The sequence below is a fragment of the Macadamia integrifolia genome, chromosome 12, assembly GCF_013358625.1.
Source record: "Macadamia integrifolia cultivar HAES 741 chromosome 12, SCU_Mint_v3, whole genome shotgun sequence".
Lineage (NCBI taxonomy): Eukaryota > Viridiplantae > Streptophyta > Magnoliopsida > Proteales > Proteaceae > Macadamia > Macadamia integrifolia.
In genome coordinates, this window is record NC_056568.1 from 31580095 (window position 1) to 31598894 (window position 18800).

Below are 18800 nucleotides of genomic sequence, written 5' to 3' on the forward strand. Positions count from 1 at the left end.
AATACCAATGCTCCATGCCCCTCTCTCTCTCTCTCTCCCTCCTCCCATGTGAAAAGACATCGATGTCCCTCATTTTGGAGGAAAAAGACACAAGACAGGGAATACTGGCATAGGCCATGCCCCTTAACAGAGAACCACAAAATATTTCTAATCTATTCTGTATTTGTTTATTGAACGGTTTGATTTCGATTTCTACCACTCACTTTTCATGCCTAGAACAGAATCCAAACTAAGCCGATCAGCCGTAGGAAGACCTTAATCACACGTTTTCCAGGACCATGTAATCCTTTCCTTTGTTACAGTCAAGGGTCCTATCCCTTCCAAACGTAGCTTCAAGCTGATGCATTTCCTCCTGAAGAGTGAAAAAGCTAGAAGTTCAAAATTGCATAGAACATAATAGTTGAAGATCATTTATAAAAGGTCACTACTGACATATTTGATCGTATGAACTCTTACAATATGCAAGTGACAGATGAATACAAAAGAAAGAAGATGCACAAATTTAAGCATCGATCAGTAAGATAAGATATAGTGATGAAAAAGTGCAACTGCATGCAACATGGGTAGCCATGGGAACTGAAGAATTGCAGCAGGTGGTAAAAGAGATCCACTCTTCTGCTCCATTAAGTCTGTTATCCCTTGAGGCCTCAAGAAACTCACAAAATGACTACTGGTTTCTTGATCTTGGCAGAAAAATGCAACAAAAATGATTAGTATATAAAATCAACCGAAATCATTTAATAAATTATTGTCTTCATTTTTTGTGAGCTCGCCATTAGTGAATTTTCCAGCGGTCTGCTTCTTTTTCCAGTAGGTAAATCAGAAATTTTATTCAGAAGAAACTCAAAAATAAAGAATTGTAAAAAAGAAGCATGTTCCGCATATACATTCACAGTATAATATCATCCAAGTCCCTTGCTGTCCAATTACACATCTAAGACAACCACCCAAAACTAAATTACAAACTCGACTCCAAATAAAACCCTTTTAAGTTTCAGGAACAAATCATATACATAAAGAGATCCAGCAGCCCAAACACCCCCCCCCACCCCACCACCACAAAAAAGAAAAAGAAAAAAAAAAAGGGACAATAATTCAGCTGTTGACCACCACTGATCACAGAAATCAATCCTATTCATTCCTAGAAACCCTTGAAGAGAGCAATCCAGCCCAGCAGTAGGGATCCCATACAAGCACATAAGGCAGCTTCACAATGGTGAAATTCACTAAATCAAGGTTTGACTAGTTGGAAAATTAACAGAAGAGTCTGACCAGGCTGATTTTCCATCACCAAGACCAATTGCAGAGCCAATCAAGGATAGCAACCCTGGCATCTGCATAACATCCGTTACATAGTAGGAATTTGTGGCTGCAGTCTTCTCCATATGAAACTCAGGTTGCTTCCAGAGAAAAGCATACAGCTTCAGAACCCTGTGGACAAATCCCAAAAACTACTGTAGACTGCCTCAACTTACCACAATTTTGCACAATGCAAGGCTGAGTAGAAGAACAATGCAAGGATAATACAGATTTAAACATCCACCCACCTAGATGACATGTAAAATGCAATGATAACCTCCGGAAATCAGAACTGCGGAGAGGATTTCCATCAGGGCCTAAGAGGTCTCTTCACCATGTAGAATTACTCCATAATTGAGGATCTAAAATAGCTTAGAGGTGAATATAATGAAACAAGCACTAAGGGGTTCCCAGTGAAACCCCAAAATCAACCAAACCCCAAACCAGACTTGTGGCCACTTGATCCAGTTCAGCATAACTAGAATAATGAGCTTGTACCATGGTAAAGGAAGATCTTCATTTTCTATTAGTTCAATGACTTCAACTACACTCGACACCCCAAATCCAAGATCCCATCGCTAGAAAAAGTTACTGTGAAGTAAATGACTAGATGAACATTCAATCAGTTGCTTTCAGAGTACTCTTAAATCACATACCTATTAAACAAGAAACCTATATATATATATATATATATATTATGAGACCCATGCTCTTACATGTCATTAGCATTTGGCAAGGACTCTGACGATTATAAACATGTAACGGTTGGAGAACATCGAAGACTCGGAAATATATACTTACAATGTCCAACACTCCTATGAGGACTCCTTGCATGTTTTTTTATTATGACCAATACCCTTGCATCTACTACACTGGAGTTGTCGTTTAACAACCTCTTTTAATCCAGTCTGCTTATTCTTTGGTCGCCCTGGAGGACGACGAGTGGGAGGAGGTGTTACTGTGACTTTCGTATCAGCCAACTCTTTCAGCATGAGCCTGTCTATGTTTGACAATGGGTGTATAGACTCTGTATAAGTTAATCGGTAACTCTCAGTTGTGAAATATCGAGAGCAATAGTCATATGAATTCCGACCAGTGCACTCAAAAACAGCAATAGCATGCGAGCATGGCAAACCTGTGATTTGCCATCCTTTGCAACTACAGTCCCAGTGATCAATATCAACTTCTTCTATGGAATCACCACGAACCTCAAATCTGCTACCAGGTGAGAAAAGAACTTTGAGGGAACGTGCTTTCAATGTCTCATGTTGTAGTTTTTCCTCCATTGATGGAGTTAACCTTGTCAACCATTGATTGGATTCCACCCTACGTGTGTAGATCAACTCCATCATCTTACCACGTATCACATCCACCATCTGTGTTATTGGTAAATCGTTTGCCTCTGAAACCCAGCTGTAGAACATTTCTCCAAAGTTTGCTGCCATATGGTCATACCGTGCACCACCAAATAATGCATTTGCCCAATGTTCAGGCGCACTTTGTATAACCCAATTATAAGCTTCCAGTGAAATACTTTTGATGCTTTCTGAGTATCTCTGAAATCCTTCTAGTCTGGGTGCATAAGCAGCAGAATAAAAATCTGCAACCATGAGACGAATCACTTCATGAGAAAACTGCCCCTTTAAGTCCTTCTTAAGCTTCTCAGAAAGGTAACGAAGACAATAACCATGGTATGCATTCTCAAATATCTCAGCTAAAGATTCACTTAACCCTTTCTGTCTATCTGCTACAAATGTTATGGATCTAGATGTTGAAACAGCAGATTTTAATTCTTGTAAGAACCAATGCCAATTATCATCAGTCTCAATATCTACAACAGCAAACGCAACTGGAAAAACACCATCATCTCCATCCATTGCTGTTGCGGCCAACAAAGTCCCTTGGTATTTTGCGTTCAAAGGCATGCTGTCAAGGAAAAGGAGAGGGCGGCAACCCTGTTGGAAACCAGACAAAGAGGCATTGAATGAAACAAAGAGACGATGAAAGCTTGAGTCCTCCTTGGTTGCGAATGCAGCAAAACTTCCAGGATTTGTCTCCCTTATCTTCTGACAGAAGAATGGCAATTGGTTGTAAGCATCTTTATATGAACCCTGAAGCTGTTCCTTTGCGATCTCCTTCCCACGCCATGCCTGAGAATATTTCAGTTGAATCCCGTATTCTCTTCGAATGTCCTTGGCAATGTCCTTGGGCTTGTAATTTGGGGAGTCTTTCAGCTTCTCCTTTATGATACTTGCCACCCAGCTTCTTGTTGCCCTATACCCAGCAGTCACAACACCTCCTTCACATGTGTGTGCTGGGGTCATTCTCTTAATACAAAATAACTGGGTGGTTGACAGCCTTGACGCATGTATCCGCCATGGACAATCTTCTGCTTTGCACATGACAGTTACACGGTGAGGATCATTTTTCTTAAACCTGTAGGCAAACCCATGTGCAATGGAATATTTATGCAAAGCATCACGAAATTCGTGAACACTAGTAAAGCGCTGGTCTACACCAGTTATGGCATTTTCCCATGATTTTGAATCTTTGTGATTCTTTTCATGATTAGAGTTAGAAAAAATGGAAACAGAAACAGGGATAGCAATAGGAGTGACCATAGGGGCATCAGCAGCAGCAGGAGCAATTGGCACATCCAGAGTGGCAATATTTGGGGCATCAACAACATCCATGACATCAACAGGGGCATCAACAGGGGCATCTGCCATAACCACTGCTTCAGAGAAGGTGGTCCTGCTTGATCTGCATGATAAAATTTATGAATGAGAGTTCTGTTAAGCCACAATCAAGGGGTAAGATTTAGGGGAGATTCTAGGACAACTACCTACTGGCAGGCATGTTGGAGACATCATGGGTGACAGTATCTCCTGTTATGATATACACATCCACAGTGACAGAATCCCCATGGAAATTGATCATGCGCTTCAGGTCTTTGTCATTGGAGACAGTAATGAGAGTTTTCCTGTTTCCTGGGAGGAAGTACTTGATAGACATGGTACCAATGCTACAACTCCACATTTCAGCTATTTCCAACTTGAATTCATTAAACCGTGTTTCCTTATCAATATCAATAGCATGGGCATCTCCACCAGTATATGATAACGAACCATCTTTATCAGTCACAAACTCACCACCCGATTGACAAATAGCTATAATATTCCCCACAGCCATGGCCTAGCGGAGGCAAAAAATACAAATGCATAAATAAATTTGCTCAGAGATATAGTTCTACGCAAGAACATAGAACCTTGTAAAAAACATGAACAGTAAAGTGAGTTCTTCATGGAGCAGGATTGCAGGAACCATGCTACACTAACCACGGACCAGTTCAAAATCAAATACACCCAAATATTCTAAACGATGAGAACCCCTAAAATGGAAACGTTAAATGACAAACCCTTGAAACCGATCTTGTAACAAAGCATAAACGTTCGTACTCCGAAGGAATTGGAGAAAATCGCCAAGAATACGTTGAGGAAAAAACGAAAATGCAAAAGAGAAAGTAGCCTTTATAACGCAAAAATAATTTAACTTTTAGAAATGATGGGCAGGTAAGGGAGATAGAAGAAATCTCAGTAATCCTATTTTTTTCTCTGGGTTATAACATCAATTATCAAGTGAAACAAAGGAAAAGAGTCAATTATTATAACTGGAAAGGAACTCGGATGTATCAAGTGCAATGGCTACGATTCAACCTAAACCCTAGGGCTCCAGACAGAGAGAAATGGTGGAGATGGAAAACTTACAGTTAGGGTGAGCCGTGAGGTGAGATTAATAAAGGGGCATTCTTCTTTCTTCCGATCGTATTCTTTCTTTCCTCCGTCGGCTCTCACACTGTCTAACAGGAATCAGAGAATGAGGCTGACAGGTAACGGAGTCTCGCCAACTCGCACCATTCGTCTATCGGGAAAACGTTTTCCCGTCCTCGTTAAAGATTGCGGAATACGGTGAACCGTTGATGTGTTTCTTAATTGATGTAATACCGTTGGATCGGTACTTTTTCTTTTCCTTTTAAGTCAGAGATCGGAAGCAAATGGTTCTCTATATTATGTTCCTGCAAAAAAAGGATTCTCTAAACCAGGGTTCATTAACCCTTACAAGGATGATTATAAAAAAACAGAGAAATTTATATCCACCTCCCCTGCCGTTTGTCCTTATTACATCCATCCCCCTCACATTTTGTTTATTACAAATAAACCTATCAAACCTAACACCATGATAAACTTTTGAAGGTCAATCCGTTAAGTGGAGCCATTTTTTACAGAAGACCCACATTACCCTTCTATATTGGCTTCAACCTTCCATCAAACAAATGACTCTGAGTTTAGGAAATTTACAAACATATCTGATCTTGAACTTTTTGTCTTCTCCATCGAGGAAGGTTTCCCTACAACTCTGTCTTCTTCGGCGAGCAAAGGTCTTCTTTGGCAATTGATGGCCTTATATATGAAAGCGATGATGCCCTAAGCCCTCCAATTTGTCCATGGTTTTGTCTAATTTAGCTATTCTCAGGCGAAGGTGATGCCCTAAGCTCTCCAATCTATGGCATCCTCCATTTTTCCTCTCCATATATTACACTCATACCCATCCCAATCCTTGTTTCCCTCTTTGCCAACGGCCGTTCCAAACCCTCATACCCTCTCTCTATCCCTCTACTCCCTCTTACATCCATGAGAAAAAATGGCACAACACACTCTGCAACTTAGACAACCCCGCAATCGAAAAGTTTAGAAATCAGAAAACCTCTCTCCACTTGAAAAATCCTTTTTCTTTTTTCATCTGAAAAATATTTTCTTTCCTCTGGAGCTCAGCTCTGAAGCCAACTCAACATTTTTGGTTAGGAACAAACAATAAACAAGGGTATGAGTAATTATAAACCCGAAGCTTAACATGGGACGAAGGTAAAACCCATCTGTTAAGTTTGCCTCGAAATCTTGACCTGTTTTGAAGATTGACCCGATCTGACATATTTTGGTGACTACCCGAATGGAAAGTTTTTTGAGATCTGTGATGGTAGCAGAGAGGTTGGGCCACAAGTTTGGTTTTCTGAGATCTGTGATCGTATGGAGGTGCGGGGGCATAGCCTCAGCAGTATGGTTCGACCGGATTGATCGTGACCTAATGGGTCGACCCGCGACTTGAAGTATATAATGTATTGTTGTCTTGTTAAGAAAGGTCATTGTATTTTGGGGGTTTTTTCGAGCTAGGTTTCAAGGCGAGTTTTCTCGCCGCTGCTTGGGTGTAATATCTCTTATGCATAGTGAAACATCTTCTTCTTCGCCCGAGGAAATAGCACACCACCCTGGTGTGTGAACCTCGTTAAATCTCTGTGTCGTACAGATATTTTGTCTATTTACTTTCGTATTTCTTTGGTGTTTGATCTAATAAACAATTGTCAAATACATGAGAAAAATTTCTTAAACATTGCGAAAGATACAATATTGGACGAATCAAGGGGAAAAAGATATTTTCAGATTGACAGAAGCAACATCTACGATAGAAATCAGAAAAATGATAGTTAAATAATAACTACGTGAGGAGTTGCCTCCAAGCCATCTGCCCTCAAAGAAATGTATCCCCAATCGGCCCCCTTTTGTCATTATATAATGGGAAATTTATCGCACCACCCCCTGGAGAATGCCACAATGATAAGATCACCCCCTTTGTTTCACCAAATTATTCTTAGACCCCTTACCATTCAATATTAAGTGTGGAGTTAAAATGGTTGTTATACCCTTAGCATTAAAAAAATCCTCATACTTGAACCCACGTTTTGATTAAAAAAAAGTCAGAATCTCTACTTCATCATCAAACCCTGCAATTTTTTTTTTCAGTTCTTCTCACTTCCATAGATCATCGATTCAGATCAATAAGTATAACAATTAAGGAAATTAAATGAAAAAACCCAAATATTTCCTTGTTCAACGTTCCATTTCCTTTCTCATTGCCGTTAATCCATCGATTCTTCAATTTAACTGCATTTTCAGGTTTTTGATTCCCATTTCCCACTGAAGTCCTCTGGTTTACGGTCCTACCCTAGCTCAATTTAAGAAGGTGTAAACGTCATCTATCATGAAATCTCACCCGAAAAACCCTAGTTCATGCCCTACAATTATTTTTGTTTCCAGGGTTTCATCGCTAGGTACGCTTCGTTGACTGTTAATTCGTGGATGGATTTGTAATCCAGGACTCTTTGATCGTAGATGGACTCGTATTCCAAGCATGTTAGTGTACTTGCCAGAGCTTAGAGCTTCCATGTGTGCCCTAGCCATCAATCGTAATAGTGGAAATTGTTGGTTCAGCTTTAGTTATGCTTACTCGCCTTTTAACTTTAACAATTCCGACTCAAGACCCAACCTTCACTCCTCTAAGAAACCCAGATTTTCGCATATCCCTACCAGTACAGAGCGCCAGCTATCTTTGCTGAATATAGCCTCTAGAATCTCTGTGTACCTGGAGGAGATTCGGCCTTTGCCTAGAGAAGTTCACGCTCCTTACCGGAAAACCAGGTTTGGTCGCCCACCCAGGTTGGTCAGTCGAGTTGGCAACAATCAAGGTTCGATTTACGTGATGGGGAATTGTCTAGCTCCTTGCTGATACGATGAAGCAAAAAACTTCTGCATCTGACGCTTCACGGCACTTGAGACGGGACAAGGCACCAGTGATTGATGTGGAGGCGGCGTGCGTGCTCCAAGGATGTAATTGCTTATCACTCGAGCATAGATGAAATTGAAGCATTGGACGATGAGCAACAAGTCCGCTTTGTAGTTTCGGATTGGAAGTCTCATGAGACCAATGCTGATGTCTTTATGTGGGGTGCATATTTAAAGTTTCCGCTTATGGTCGGCAACTGTCTTCTTCTGCAGTATCTAAGATGACTCAGGCGGACGAAGCCGGGAAGATGATGGCGGCTCTGTCTGTCAGTCTCGGAGAAGAGGAGCTTGGCATGCTTCCTCACAAAAAATTGCACAAGTCTACAAAGAGACGAAATTCGAAATTGAACGAGCGCGGCCGGTGCTCGGAAGGTGAAGGTATCGATTTGGGAGAAAGGCATATTTGGGAATGAGTAATAGGTATTTTAGGTACTTCGTACTCAAATAAGGGTATTTTGGTATTTAAAAAAAAATATAGTTATTGATATTAGCAAACAAGGTATATTCCTTAATAGTGATCGTTGGTAAGGGATTTAAGTATAATTTGGTGAAACAGAGGGGGTGATTTTATCATTGTGGCATTCTTCAGGGGGTGGCACGGTAAATTTTCCTTATATTATTGTAGGAAGGAAAAAAAAATTCGAGGAAGAGAAGAACTGAGACCTGTTGATCCTATCTTACGAACACCTTCTAGTTAGGTTTTTCAATAAAAATATCATTAATTCCTGACATCGAATCGAGCTTCATCATGTTTCTTATGATATTTCTCCACAAGCAAAAGGAAGATTAGTATCCTTAGTCATGTCGAGATGAAGTTCGTACTGAGCACTGTTCTTGAAAGCTTCACAGAGACACTCACCGTTAGTCTTCAAAACCATTTTGAACCCAGAACAAGAAGTGGCTTGCGGCTTTGCTTCCTTTAGTCAAATATGGGAGACAATCATTTGCTATATTCATTAAGAGTTGAACGGTTGACAGCCAACGTTGGTGCATTTGCGGATTCAACTGTTGCAATAGCACAGATCACAAATACAACAGAAAACCAACTACACTTTCGCTATTGTTAGAGAGACTCAACGTAAAGCTCACAGTGGCAATGAAGACAAAGTTAGATTTGTAAAAGGGTATTTATGTCTTTTTATTTTAAAATTAACAATTCTCTCACAGTGTTAGGTTAGATGGGTTTATTTGTAATAAACAAAACACAAGGGGGTGGATGTAATAAGGACAAATGGTAGGGGAGGTGGATGTAAATTTCCCTTAAAAAAAATCCTATAGGGTTTTGGTATCTCTCCAAAGTACCCTTGCTAATTGCATCTGAAGTATTGACCCTAGTTTTTTTATAATGAACAATAGAAACCTTCTGTACTTGGTAGGATGCTTCCTCACAAAAGGAAGTTTACATCCCCTCAAACCATAGGATCTTTTGTACTCATTTGAACGTTTCCCTGCAACAAAGGTATTCTGAATCTCTTCGGTTCTTTTCTAGTCTTCACTCTTAACACATTTTATTGTTCAATGTTTACTACTTCAATGATCAATCCCATCTGAGATGACTAAAATCTCTCATCACTCTCACTATTTCAGCTTAGTTAATGAATTTTCGATAGATATTGTAGGGCCAATCAAGGTGAGCCAACCTTGAGGATGGGTCAAGGTTGGATTTTCTTGACCCTGAGTTAGGGCCAAGCATGGGCCTAGCTTGGGGAACTCAAAATTGGATTGGGTTTTCAAAAGCCTGGCTGCAACATGACTGGGTTAGGCTGGGCTTCTTATAACCCTAGCCCAACCTTGAGTCCCATCAGTTGGGCCCAATCTCACCTTGAACCTTGACTCAGGGTCCAAAAACTTCAACTCATGCCCATGCCCATGCCCAACCCTACAGATCTCAACCCAGCTTAGACTTGTCCTAATTGGCCCTAATTGGATAGGGTCGGGTTGAGATGTCCCTGCATGGCCCTGACCCTGGTTTGCCATCTATGGTCAGGTATACCTTGATCTTGATTTTCCATCAAGGACCGGGTATACTTTGACCATGACATTGACCCTACAAAATATGCAATAACTAAAATTCATTTTACTTTGCATCTAAATCCCTTGATATTGAAAAGTAAAATGAAAATTATATCTCACACATATCATTGAATAAAAAATTTAAGTAGTTTGTACAACCATGATGGATAGTGATTACTAAGCTTAAAAAATTGATCATCGAACACTCAATAAAATCAGGGTAAAAAATCAAGATCAGGCTTAAGCCGGCCATATATATTAACCTTTATCCATCCTACCCCTGACCCAGGGTAAAAAAATTTTAAGGCCAGGCCAGCCCTCAAACCTAAAATTTTCAGGCCTAATCCTATGTAGGCCCAAGGTGAGTCACTTACACCCGTAGTTATTTTTGTTTACTGGCTGAACCTTTTTTTTTTTTTTTGAACATCTAATTCCGTGCTATGGACAGTGCATATGACACCTTAGACATGGTATGGAGAAAACCACGTGCCAAATTTCAGATCCAAAATTCAAATCATTTATTCCATACCCTCCACCAAAACAAGAGTAACTGCAAACCAGAAGCCCGAGCCGCCAGGTTAGGCCGGGCCGTCCATTTCAATCATCTGCGAGTCGTCGAATCATTCATTCCGTCTGGTTCTTCCCACGGCGCAAAACATGGGCTTCACTGTCGTCGCCCTTCATCCACCTCTGAATGCATTTCTCACCTCAAGTAATGATAACCCGGTCTCTCTCTCTCTCTCCTCTCTCTGTGTTTTGTGACTTGTGAAGTTTTTCACCCTCTCAATTTGGGATAGAAATCGTTTGAAATTCTCATCTCGTACAATTCCACCCTAAATGACTGACACGTGTAATATTTTATATCTACGGTTCAGATTAATCAACCATAATACAATGTTAAACCAGTGAAAAAACCGTCTTGTATTATGATTAATTAATCTGAACCGTAGATATGGAATATTACACGTATCAACTATTTAAAATGGAATTATATGGAATTGTACGAGATGAGAATTTCAGACGATTTCTACCCCTCAATTTGGGTTTTGCGAAATTAATAGGTGTGTGCTATGTGATTTTGTAAGCAGAATCGGGATGGCGGTACAGATCACCAAAGCTATGAAGCCCCGCTTCGCTCTTCCAGGTTATAAGTGGCGTATGACTATAGCATATGATGGCACAAAATTCTCAGGTTGATTCTTTTTCCGCTTCATCTTATCCCAGCCAATATCTACTTCAGTACTGCTTTTTCACATGGTAAAGGTGGAATTTAATGTAATATCTAACGGTAACTGAAGAAATTTGGGTATTGGACTAATGGGTTCTCTACAACTCTCCCCCTCCCACCAGTAAAAGGAACGGGGCAAGAAGATGATATATTGTAGGTTTGTTTTGAGAGCTGCAAATAGGCCCATGAGAAATTTGATTGTATATTCAAATCTAATAAATAGTACTGTTGGTGTGCATTGATGTTTAGTTGTTCTTGTTAGCGGTCTCCATATGTGGTCCAGTTACCCACTGTAATTTTATTTTGTCTTGGGTTCCTTAACAGGGAATCCAAAATCTTCATCTTTGAGCACTAAAGAATATTGTGCTAATATTCTCTAAAGATTTTGATCGATTGCCCTCCCTTGATGGGTTAGAGCCTTAAAGTTATTAATACCAGGCTAGTCTCTTCCTTAGCAACATTCTTACAATTACAGAGGCTTCATCACTCTTGCACTTTGGGTTGGATAGGGAAGAAGCGTTAGGTTCATTCTCTTGTTTTGGCTTCTTGACAGTTGTTTTCATGGCTTAAGGTACACAACATCTTTGTTTAATATCTTCCATCGTGTTTATCAATCTTTCTTTGATCCTATCATAGGTTTTTCAAGTCTAACATATGTTATCAAAGGATAGGCCCCAAGATTTTGAAGCATGATTATAATTTTTCTTTCATTTGTTTAATTGCTAGAATAATTGTATGCTACTTTAATAAGGTGCGCAATTTCCCCCCTCTTGGCCTCTGCCAAAAGGAGAATGTGGTGAGTTGATTAATAATAATAATAATAATAAAGCAGAGCCCGCGGCTATAGGCTCACCAAGCTTACGGCCGTTAGGCATGGCAAGCCCATGGTTGTAGGCTTGCCAAGACTAAAAAAACTAGCATTAAGACATGGAAAATGACTAAAGAGGTAGAAGATCTAAAAAGGTATAAGTATGCTGGAAATGAAGCTAGGAAGATTGTGGGGAAAAGGAAGGGCAAAGAAGTATGAAGATTTATATAACCATCTAAGCACAAAGGAAGGAGAGGGATGGTTCAAATGAGGGAAAGGAAGAGTAGATATTTAGATCATGTTAGATGTATTAAAATTGATGATGGTAAATTGCTAGTTTGTGATGAGGACATCATGAAGAGATGGGAGAAGTATTTTTACGGCCTTTTAAATGGAGACATTTTGAGTAATAGTATCCTGAAGACTGCATTACACATCACGACACCAAAAGACATAGATATATTTGAAATGTTAGGGTGTCTAAAGTTAATGAAGCATTAGGAAAGATGAAAAGTAGGCTAGACACCAAGCCCATATGAGGTCCCCATAGAACTGTGGAAGTGCTTAGTATTATGTGGTGTATCTTTGCTAACCAAATTGTTTAACAAGATTATGAGCACGAGGAAAGTGGCATAATGGAGGAGAAGCACCGTAGTTTTGATTTATAAAGTTGATCTTTAGTGTTGCAATAACTATAGAGGCAACTAATGAGTCATATTATGAAGTTATGTGAGAAGGCTATTGAAGCCCACCTAAGAAGAGAAACTACTATCTCGGATAACCATTTGTTTTATGCTAGGTACATCCATGACATAAGCTATTTACTTACTAAGGAGGCTCATGGAAAGATTTAGAGTTTGCAAGAAAGATCTCCATGTGGTATTTATTGACGTAGAAAAAGCTTATGACAAAATCCCTAAAGAGTTAATTTGGCATGTAGTAGAGAATAGAAAGGTGTCGAGTAAGTATGTAGAAATAATTAAAGATATGCATGAGGGTGTTGTGACTAATGTGAGAACTATGGGAGGTCAAGGTAGTAAATTTTCAATCACAATTGAGTTACATCAAGGATCAACTTTATGCCCTTACTTATTTGTGCTTATCATGGATGATATAATAAGCAACATTTAAGAGGAGGTTGTGTGGTGTATTATTTTTTTGATGATATTGTTTTTGTTGATGAGACAAAAAACAAGGATTAACGCTAAGTTGGAGTTATGGAATCCAGAGGCTTTAAGATAATTAGAATGAAGATAGAATATATGGTATGTAACTTTAGTGACACCAAGATGATAACGATTGGTGAAAATTGAGGAGGGAGATACCGCAAAATGATTATTTTTTATATCATGAATCAATCAAAACTAAAGAAGGTGATATAGAGGATGATGTTTCACAGAGAATTAAAATAGGGTGGATGAAATGAAGAGGTGTGTCCGGAGTGTTGTGTGATAGACGTATTCCTTCAAAGCTCAAAGGAAAATTCTATAGGACTGTTGTAAGATCAGTTATGATGTATTAGGCGGAATGTTGGCAAATAAAAAATATCATATAGATAAATTAAGTGTGGCAGAGATGAGGATGTTGAGATGGATATGTGGCAAAACCAGCAAGGATAAAGTAAGGAATGACCATATTACAACTAACTTGGGAGTTGCCCTGATACGTGATAAGCTCCCAGAAAGTAGTCTGAGGTGGCATGGTCATGTTTAACGAAGGCCTCAGGATGTACCAATACGGAGGAGTGATCTGATTCAGATTGACAGAACTAAAAGGGCTTGGGATGGGCCTAACATAACTTTATGAGAAGTAGTGAGGAAAGATGTGCATAATGTTAGTCTTAACCCTAGTATGACCACAAATAAAGCTGTTTTGAGGGCTAGGATCCTGTAGCTGACCCCATTTAGGTGGGATATTGCTGTGTTGTTGAGTTGTTTTTTTTTACTATTATTTTTAATATTTTAAAATTGTCTTTTCTCGGATCCATGTAGCCGACCCCATTTAGTTTGGATAAGGTTGAGTTTTTTGTTGTTGTAGAAGTCTTATTGTGGGCCCCAATGGTTGATATTGATTTACGTGATTCGTGGATTTATTGGTTTGGCAAGTCATGTGAGTTTGTTGTTTAATTATTAAGAGTCCTATTATAGTTTCCAATTTTGAGAGAAGTCTCTTTAGGAAGTGATGAGGCAAAATATGTCCCCTTTCTCAGCACGGCTGAAGCGTGTATGCAAACCTAAACAAAAGACTGACCCACCACCTCGGCCTCTCCTCGTGCCGAGCAGCCACCTCGGCCCTCCATCAGGCCGTGCTACCACCTCGGCCCTCCATCAGGCCGTGCTGCCTCCTTGGCCTCTCCTCGTGTCGAGTAGCCACCTCGGCATTTCATCAGGCCATGCTACCACCTCGGCCCTCCATCAGCCGTGCTGCCACCTCGGCTCTCCATCAGGCTGTGCTACCTCCTCGGCCTCTCCTCGTGCCAAATAGCCACCTCGGCATCTCATCAGGCCGTGCTACCACCTCGGCCCTCCATCAAGCCGTGCTGCCAACTTGGCCCTCCATTAAGCCGTGCTGCCACCTCGGCCCTCCATCAGGCCGTGCTACCTCCTCGACCTCTCCTCGTGACGAGCAGTCACCTCGGCTCGGCTGACCTGTCACCTCGGCTCGGCACAGTTAAGTAAGGCACCCAGAAACATGCACACATCCACTCCTACATTCAAGGGACATGATCCCTGATCACGGGGGCAGGACTCTATCGGTCTATCCACTACATGTCATCAGAGGTGTCCACCCCTCTTACGACTTGCACCTCCGAGATCAAAGGGGAATATTCTCAGAACATGCCTTGGAACCCGGAATATTCCCAGAATCACAGAGCCACTCCCCTCAAGGACTCTATGCCTAAACATGACTCTCCACAAATGCCCCTCCTTCTCTCTCCATCAGTAGCCTATAAATACCAAGGTCAACCTCCATCATGAGGGATCGATCAATCACTTCTTTTACTGAAAAAGCTCTCTTGAGCATCTGTTGTGGAAAGATCTGACTTAGGCATCGGAGAGTCCTCTGTCGGGTCAGCCCGGCTCTCCCTTGTCATCTCTTCTGTGCATCGGCTAAAGCACCAAAAACTGCAGGGAAGATCATCCGGTCAATTTTTACCGCATCAGGAAGTAAGAGTTATTACGAGTAATTCGACCTATTGCTCCGGATCCCCCCATCAGTTTACTACTAGGAAGAGAAGAATCAAAAGGATCGAACTACCTACTCATTATTCGGAGGTGAATCATAGAACACCAAAAGCTGTGGTATCTTATGGACCTAACATAGGTCACATCCCTCATGACATAAGATTGAAAGATCCAAACCTTCCTAGTGGACTCTGTTTCTTTCTTTTTGTCTACAAATATGTATCCACCCCCCACAATTTGGAATTGAATTGGTTTTTTTGTCGTTGCCATTGATAGCTGAATAGTTTTCCCTCTCCTTCCCATGCTAACTCTCTCCCACTTTTCTCTCTCAAGATCTGGCTCTCTCTTGATTTGGTAAGGAATATATTTTCTCTTTATTATTTTCTTATCTTCTCCTTCATTGATCTGAGATTTCTCCCTCCTTTCAGGTCATTTCTCTCTTTCTTGATTCTTTCTTTAACCAATTTCTGTATTCACATTTTCAAACTTGTTAGGTTCCTATTTTTTTTTCTCTCATCGTTCTCCCTGTACTATATTCTATATTTTGGATAGAATCTTCATTCTCATAATACCCATTGATCACCTATTTTCTCTCCCCTATATTCCCATTGTATTGTACTCTCCCCCTTTTTTTCTCATCAATATCCCCTATCAACCCCTGGAATTCTGGTTGGATATTTCTTAATCTTAATCTAGAATTTCTGATACTATCTTTCATTAATTCTGACTGTTAGATCTTATATAGATCTGGCCCATAACAACTATCATCCATCAATCGATTTGCATCACCCCATATGACTGATGTGGGATTGTAACACCTAATCATGAGCCCAGCTAGTTCAAAATTTAGAAATGGTAGAGAAACATTCAACTGCCTAATTATTATTATTATTATTATTATTATTATTATTTATTTTCTTTCTGAAGATGCTTCTTTCATCCCTTGGGTGGAGGGTGCAGCTCTGCCAAGGGACAACTCTAGTGGAAAAAAAAAGGTAAAAGAAACTAGCATTCAGCATTCATCTGATTTCCAGCAATTGCAATCTGCTTCATGCTTTACATTCAAATATAACTTCTTTCTTGAGTCAAGTGGAATGGCTTATGTGTTTCTCTGTTTCTATTTTCTTTTTCTTTCTTCAAAGTTCCTTTTTCTTCATGCATTTTTTATAACTTCTTCTGAGACATTAAATATTAAACATATAACTAGAAGACAGCTGCAATCTCATCCATTCACTGTTTTTCCATTTTGTTGGAGATGTGTGAACTTATGGGCCTGCCCCTGGTTGTTTGTTCATTGAGTTCAGAAAATGATGTTTAAAGTTCCCAGAAGTTGTATGGTCAAAGGAGTAGAGGACAGCAGGGAAGGAATGAGAACTTATACACTATACTAAGAATACCTACATGACTTGCCCCATTTTCCTTTTTCAATTGCAATTTCCCTTTGTACTAGTACTGGGTGGATTCCCCTCTATTAATCGATCTGTAATCATGGACATGCAACACAAGTGTGCCAGTTCTCCACAATGGACATGCAGTATCCAATAGAGCAAACTCCTGAATCTAGAAATAGGACAGATGTTATTTGATGGATCATCTCTCTTCCAAAACATTATGTTCCAAGTTCATACTTAAAGGTGAAAGGATCCCTGATTATGAGGGTTTTTTCTTCCTTCGTCCTTTTTCTTGCCCTTCCTTTCACTTATTGACATGCACAAATAGCATTCAAAACCTAAGATTTCCTACAATACAAGAGCACAACTGGCTTACTGCTTATTGTTGTTAAAGCTGCTCTTGTGTTGTCCTGGTTCCAAAGATGTCTTTTGTGATTTTTATTATTTGATTGCTAATTTTATTCTTGTATTTCAGGCTGGCAATATCAGCAGTCGTTACCAACCGTACAATGCCTTGCGGAAAGAGCTCTAACTCAGACAACAAAGCTAGAAAGGAAGGAGCTAGGATTGGTTGGTGCTAGTAGGACAGACACTGGAGTTCATGCCTGGGGTCAGGTCTTTCTCATCCTTCTGAAGACTTTTTTTTTTTTGGTAAAATCCTTCTGAAGACTGGAACAAGCGTCTCTCAATAACAAACATATACAACTCAACTCAGCCTTATCCCTACTAAATGGGATTGGCTAGATGGATCCTTTTTCTCCAATCAGCTCTATTTAGCCATACTTGTTTCTAGTCCTAAGCCATGGATGTAATGAGCCAACATATGATTTATTAAGATTTCAGGTGGCACACTTTGTTACTCCTTTCTACTATAACAGTTTAGAGAGCATTCATGGAGCGCTTAATGGTCTTCTTCCTTTTGATATCCGAGTTAGAGAGATTAGTCCAGCACTACCTGATTTCCATGCTCGATTTTCATTGAAGAGTAAGGTATCACTATAAGATATATAATGACACCATTATGGACCCATTCCAGAGATTCTATGCATATCATAGTACTTATAGACTGAACACCATTGTCATGAGGGAGGCTGCGAGGTATTTCATTGGAAAGCATGACTTCTCTGCTTTCGCTAATGCATCGCTCAATGATCGATTGCCAGATCCTGTGAAGCAAATTTTCCGTTTTAATGTTGTTGAAAAGGTAATTGTTTAACCCGTGCAATATTATTAGTTTAGCATGGGTCCTTGCTGCACCATGTTGGGTCTTCAGTGATCAGGCAAGAGGCACCAGTTGGTTTATATACTTAAGCTTGGTTGTTTGAAGTTGAAATGCTATCTCTGATGGGACCATGTAATCGAATTGTGTCGACTAATATTATTCAATGCAGCCAGTTGTTGAGCTTTGCTCAGTCCTGTTCCTTGAAGATGATTGAATACTGGATGTTTGAGGTCATACCCTCAATAAGAATGATGTACCTCAATAATATTAGATAATAATGGTGTGACAATCTCATGGTCTCTACATCTAATTTTTTTTTTCTTCTTTTGGATGGATAGCCTATAGGTTATTGAATCGATGCTTGATTTGTTTGTCTAGGGAGCACTTTTGCAACTCGACCTTGAAGGCTCTGGTTTCTTATATAGACAAGTGCGGAACATGGTAAACAATCTTTCTTCTCTTCTCTTTAACTTCTTCCCTAGAGCTCAATGTTGTCTTCTTCCCTCCTTTTTTCTTCATTGTTGTTATCCTTCTTGCATCAATATGTCTTCTTTAAATTACGACCAGATTAAGTCAGTGGTGATTAATTTCGCAGCAGTGGGTTTTATTTTGATATTTTGTAATCTTTTTTTGCTACAATAGGCCAATGCTTCAAGTTCAGAACACGGTAAAACTAAAAACCTTCTTTTTTCCCCCTATAGGTCGCTTTGCTGCTTCAAATTGGAAAGCAGGCAGTTCCTCCCGATATTGTCCCAAAAATTTTGGTAACTAAAGATTTGAAAGAACTTGCAAAGTATACCTTGTCTGCCCCTCCCCAAGGATTCTGCCTTATATCTGTCAAGTACAATGAAGAGGTCCAACAGCCTCCCCCTGGTTGCCCTATGACCAGCTTTGGCAGGAATCATTGTGTAAGTAAATGCAAACTTCCATTCTATTGAGAAACTTAAAGGAAGTGGTTGTAACTGTCTAAATCTTAAGAA

General features: G+C 39.9%; 1 protein-coding gene and 1 long non-coding RNA gene across 6 annotated transcripts; one reads left to right on the forward strand and one right to left on the reverse strand.

The window, feature by feature from the left end:
* Positions 1-335: 335 nt before the first annotated feature.
* On the reverse strand, positions 336-5385 carry LOC122058349. 5 transcript variants are annotated; one of them, XM_042621000.1, is made up of 4 exons: positions 5067-5385; positions 4145-4494; positions 2101-4062; positions 336-352 (listed from the first exon to the last, which is right to left on the reverse strand). In XM_042621000.1, the coding sequence occupies exons 2-3, from the start codon at positions 4489-4491 to the stop codon at positions 2115-2117; spliced, it is 2295 nt and encodes a 764-aa protein (XP_042476934.1). In that variant the 5' UTR covers positions 4492-4494; positions 5067-5385; the 3' UTR covers positions 336-352; positions 2101-2114. The 5 variants fall into 5 exon arrangements, with proteins under 5 accessions (XP_042476934.1, XP_042476933.1, XP_042476935.1 ...); XM_042620999.1 differs by lacking the exon at positions 336-352 and adding an exon at positions 383-683; XM_042621001.1 differs by lacking the exon at positions 336-352 and adding an exon at positions 803-1431.
* Positions 5386-11001: 5616 nt separating this feature from the next.
* Positions 11002-18791, forward strand: LOC122094695. Its single transcript, XR_006144962.1, has 3 exons — positions 11002-11178; positions 17074-18261; positions 18522-18791. It is a non-coding gene; the product is annotated as an uncharacterized LOC122094695 (long non-coding RNA).
* The last annotated feature ends 9 nt before the right edge of the window (positions 18792-18800 follow it).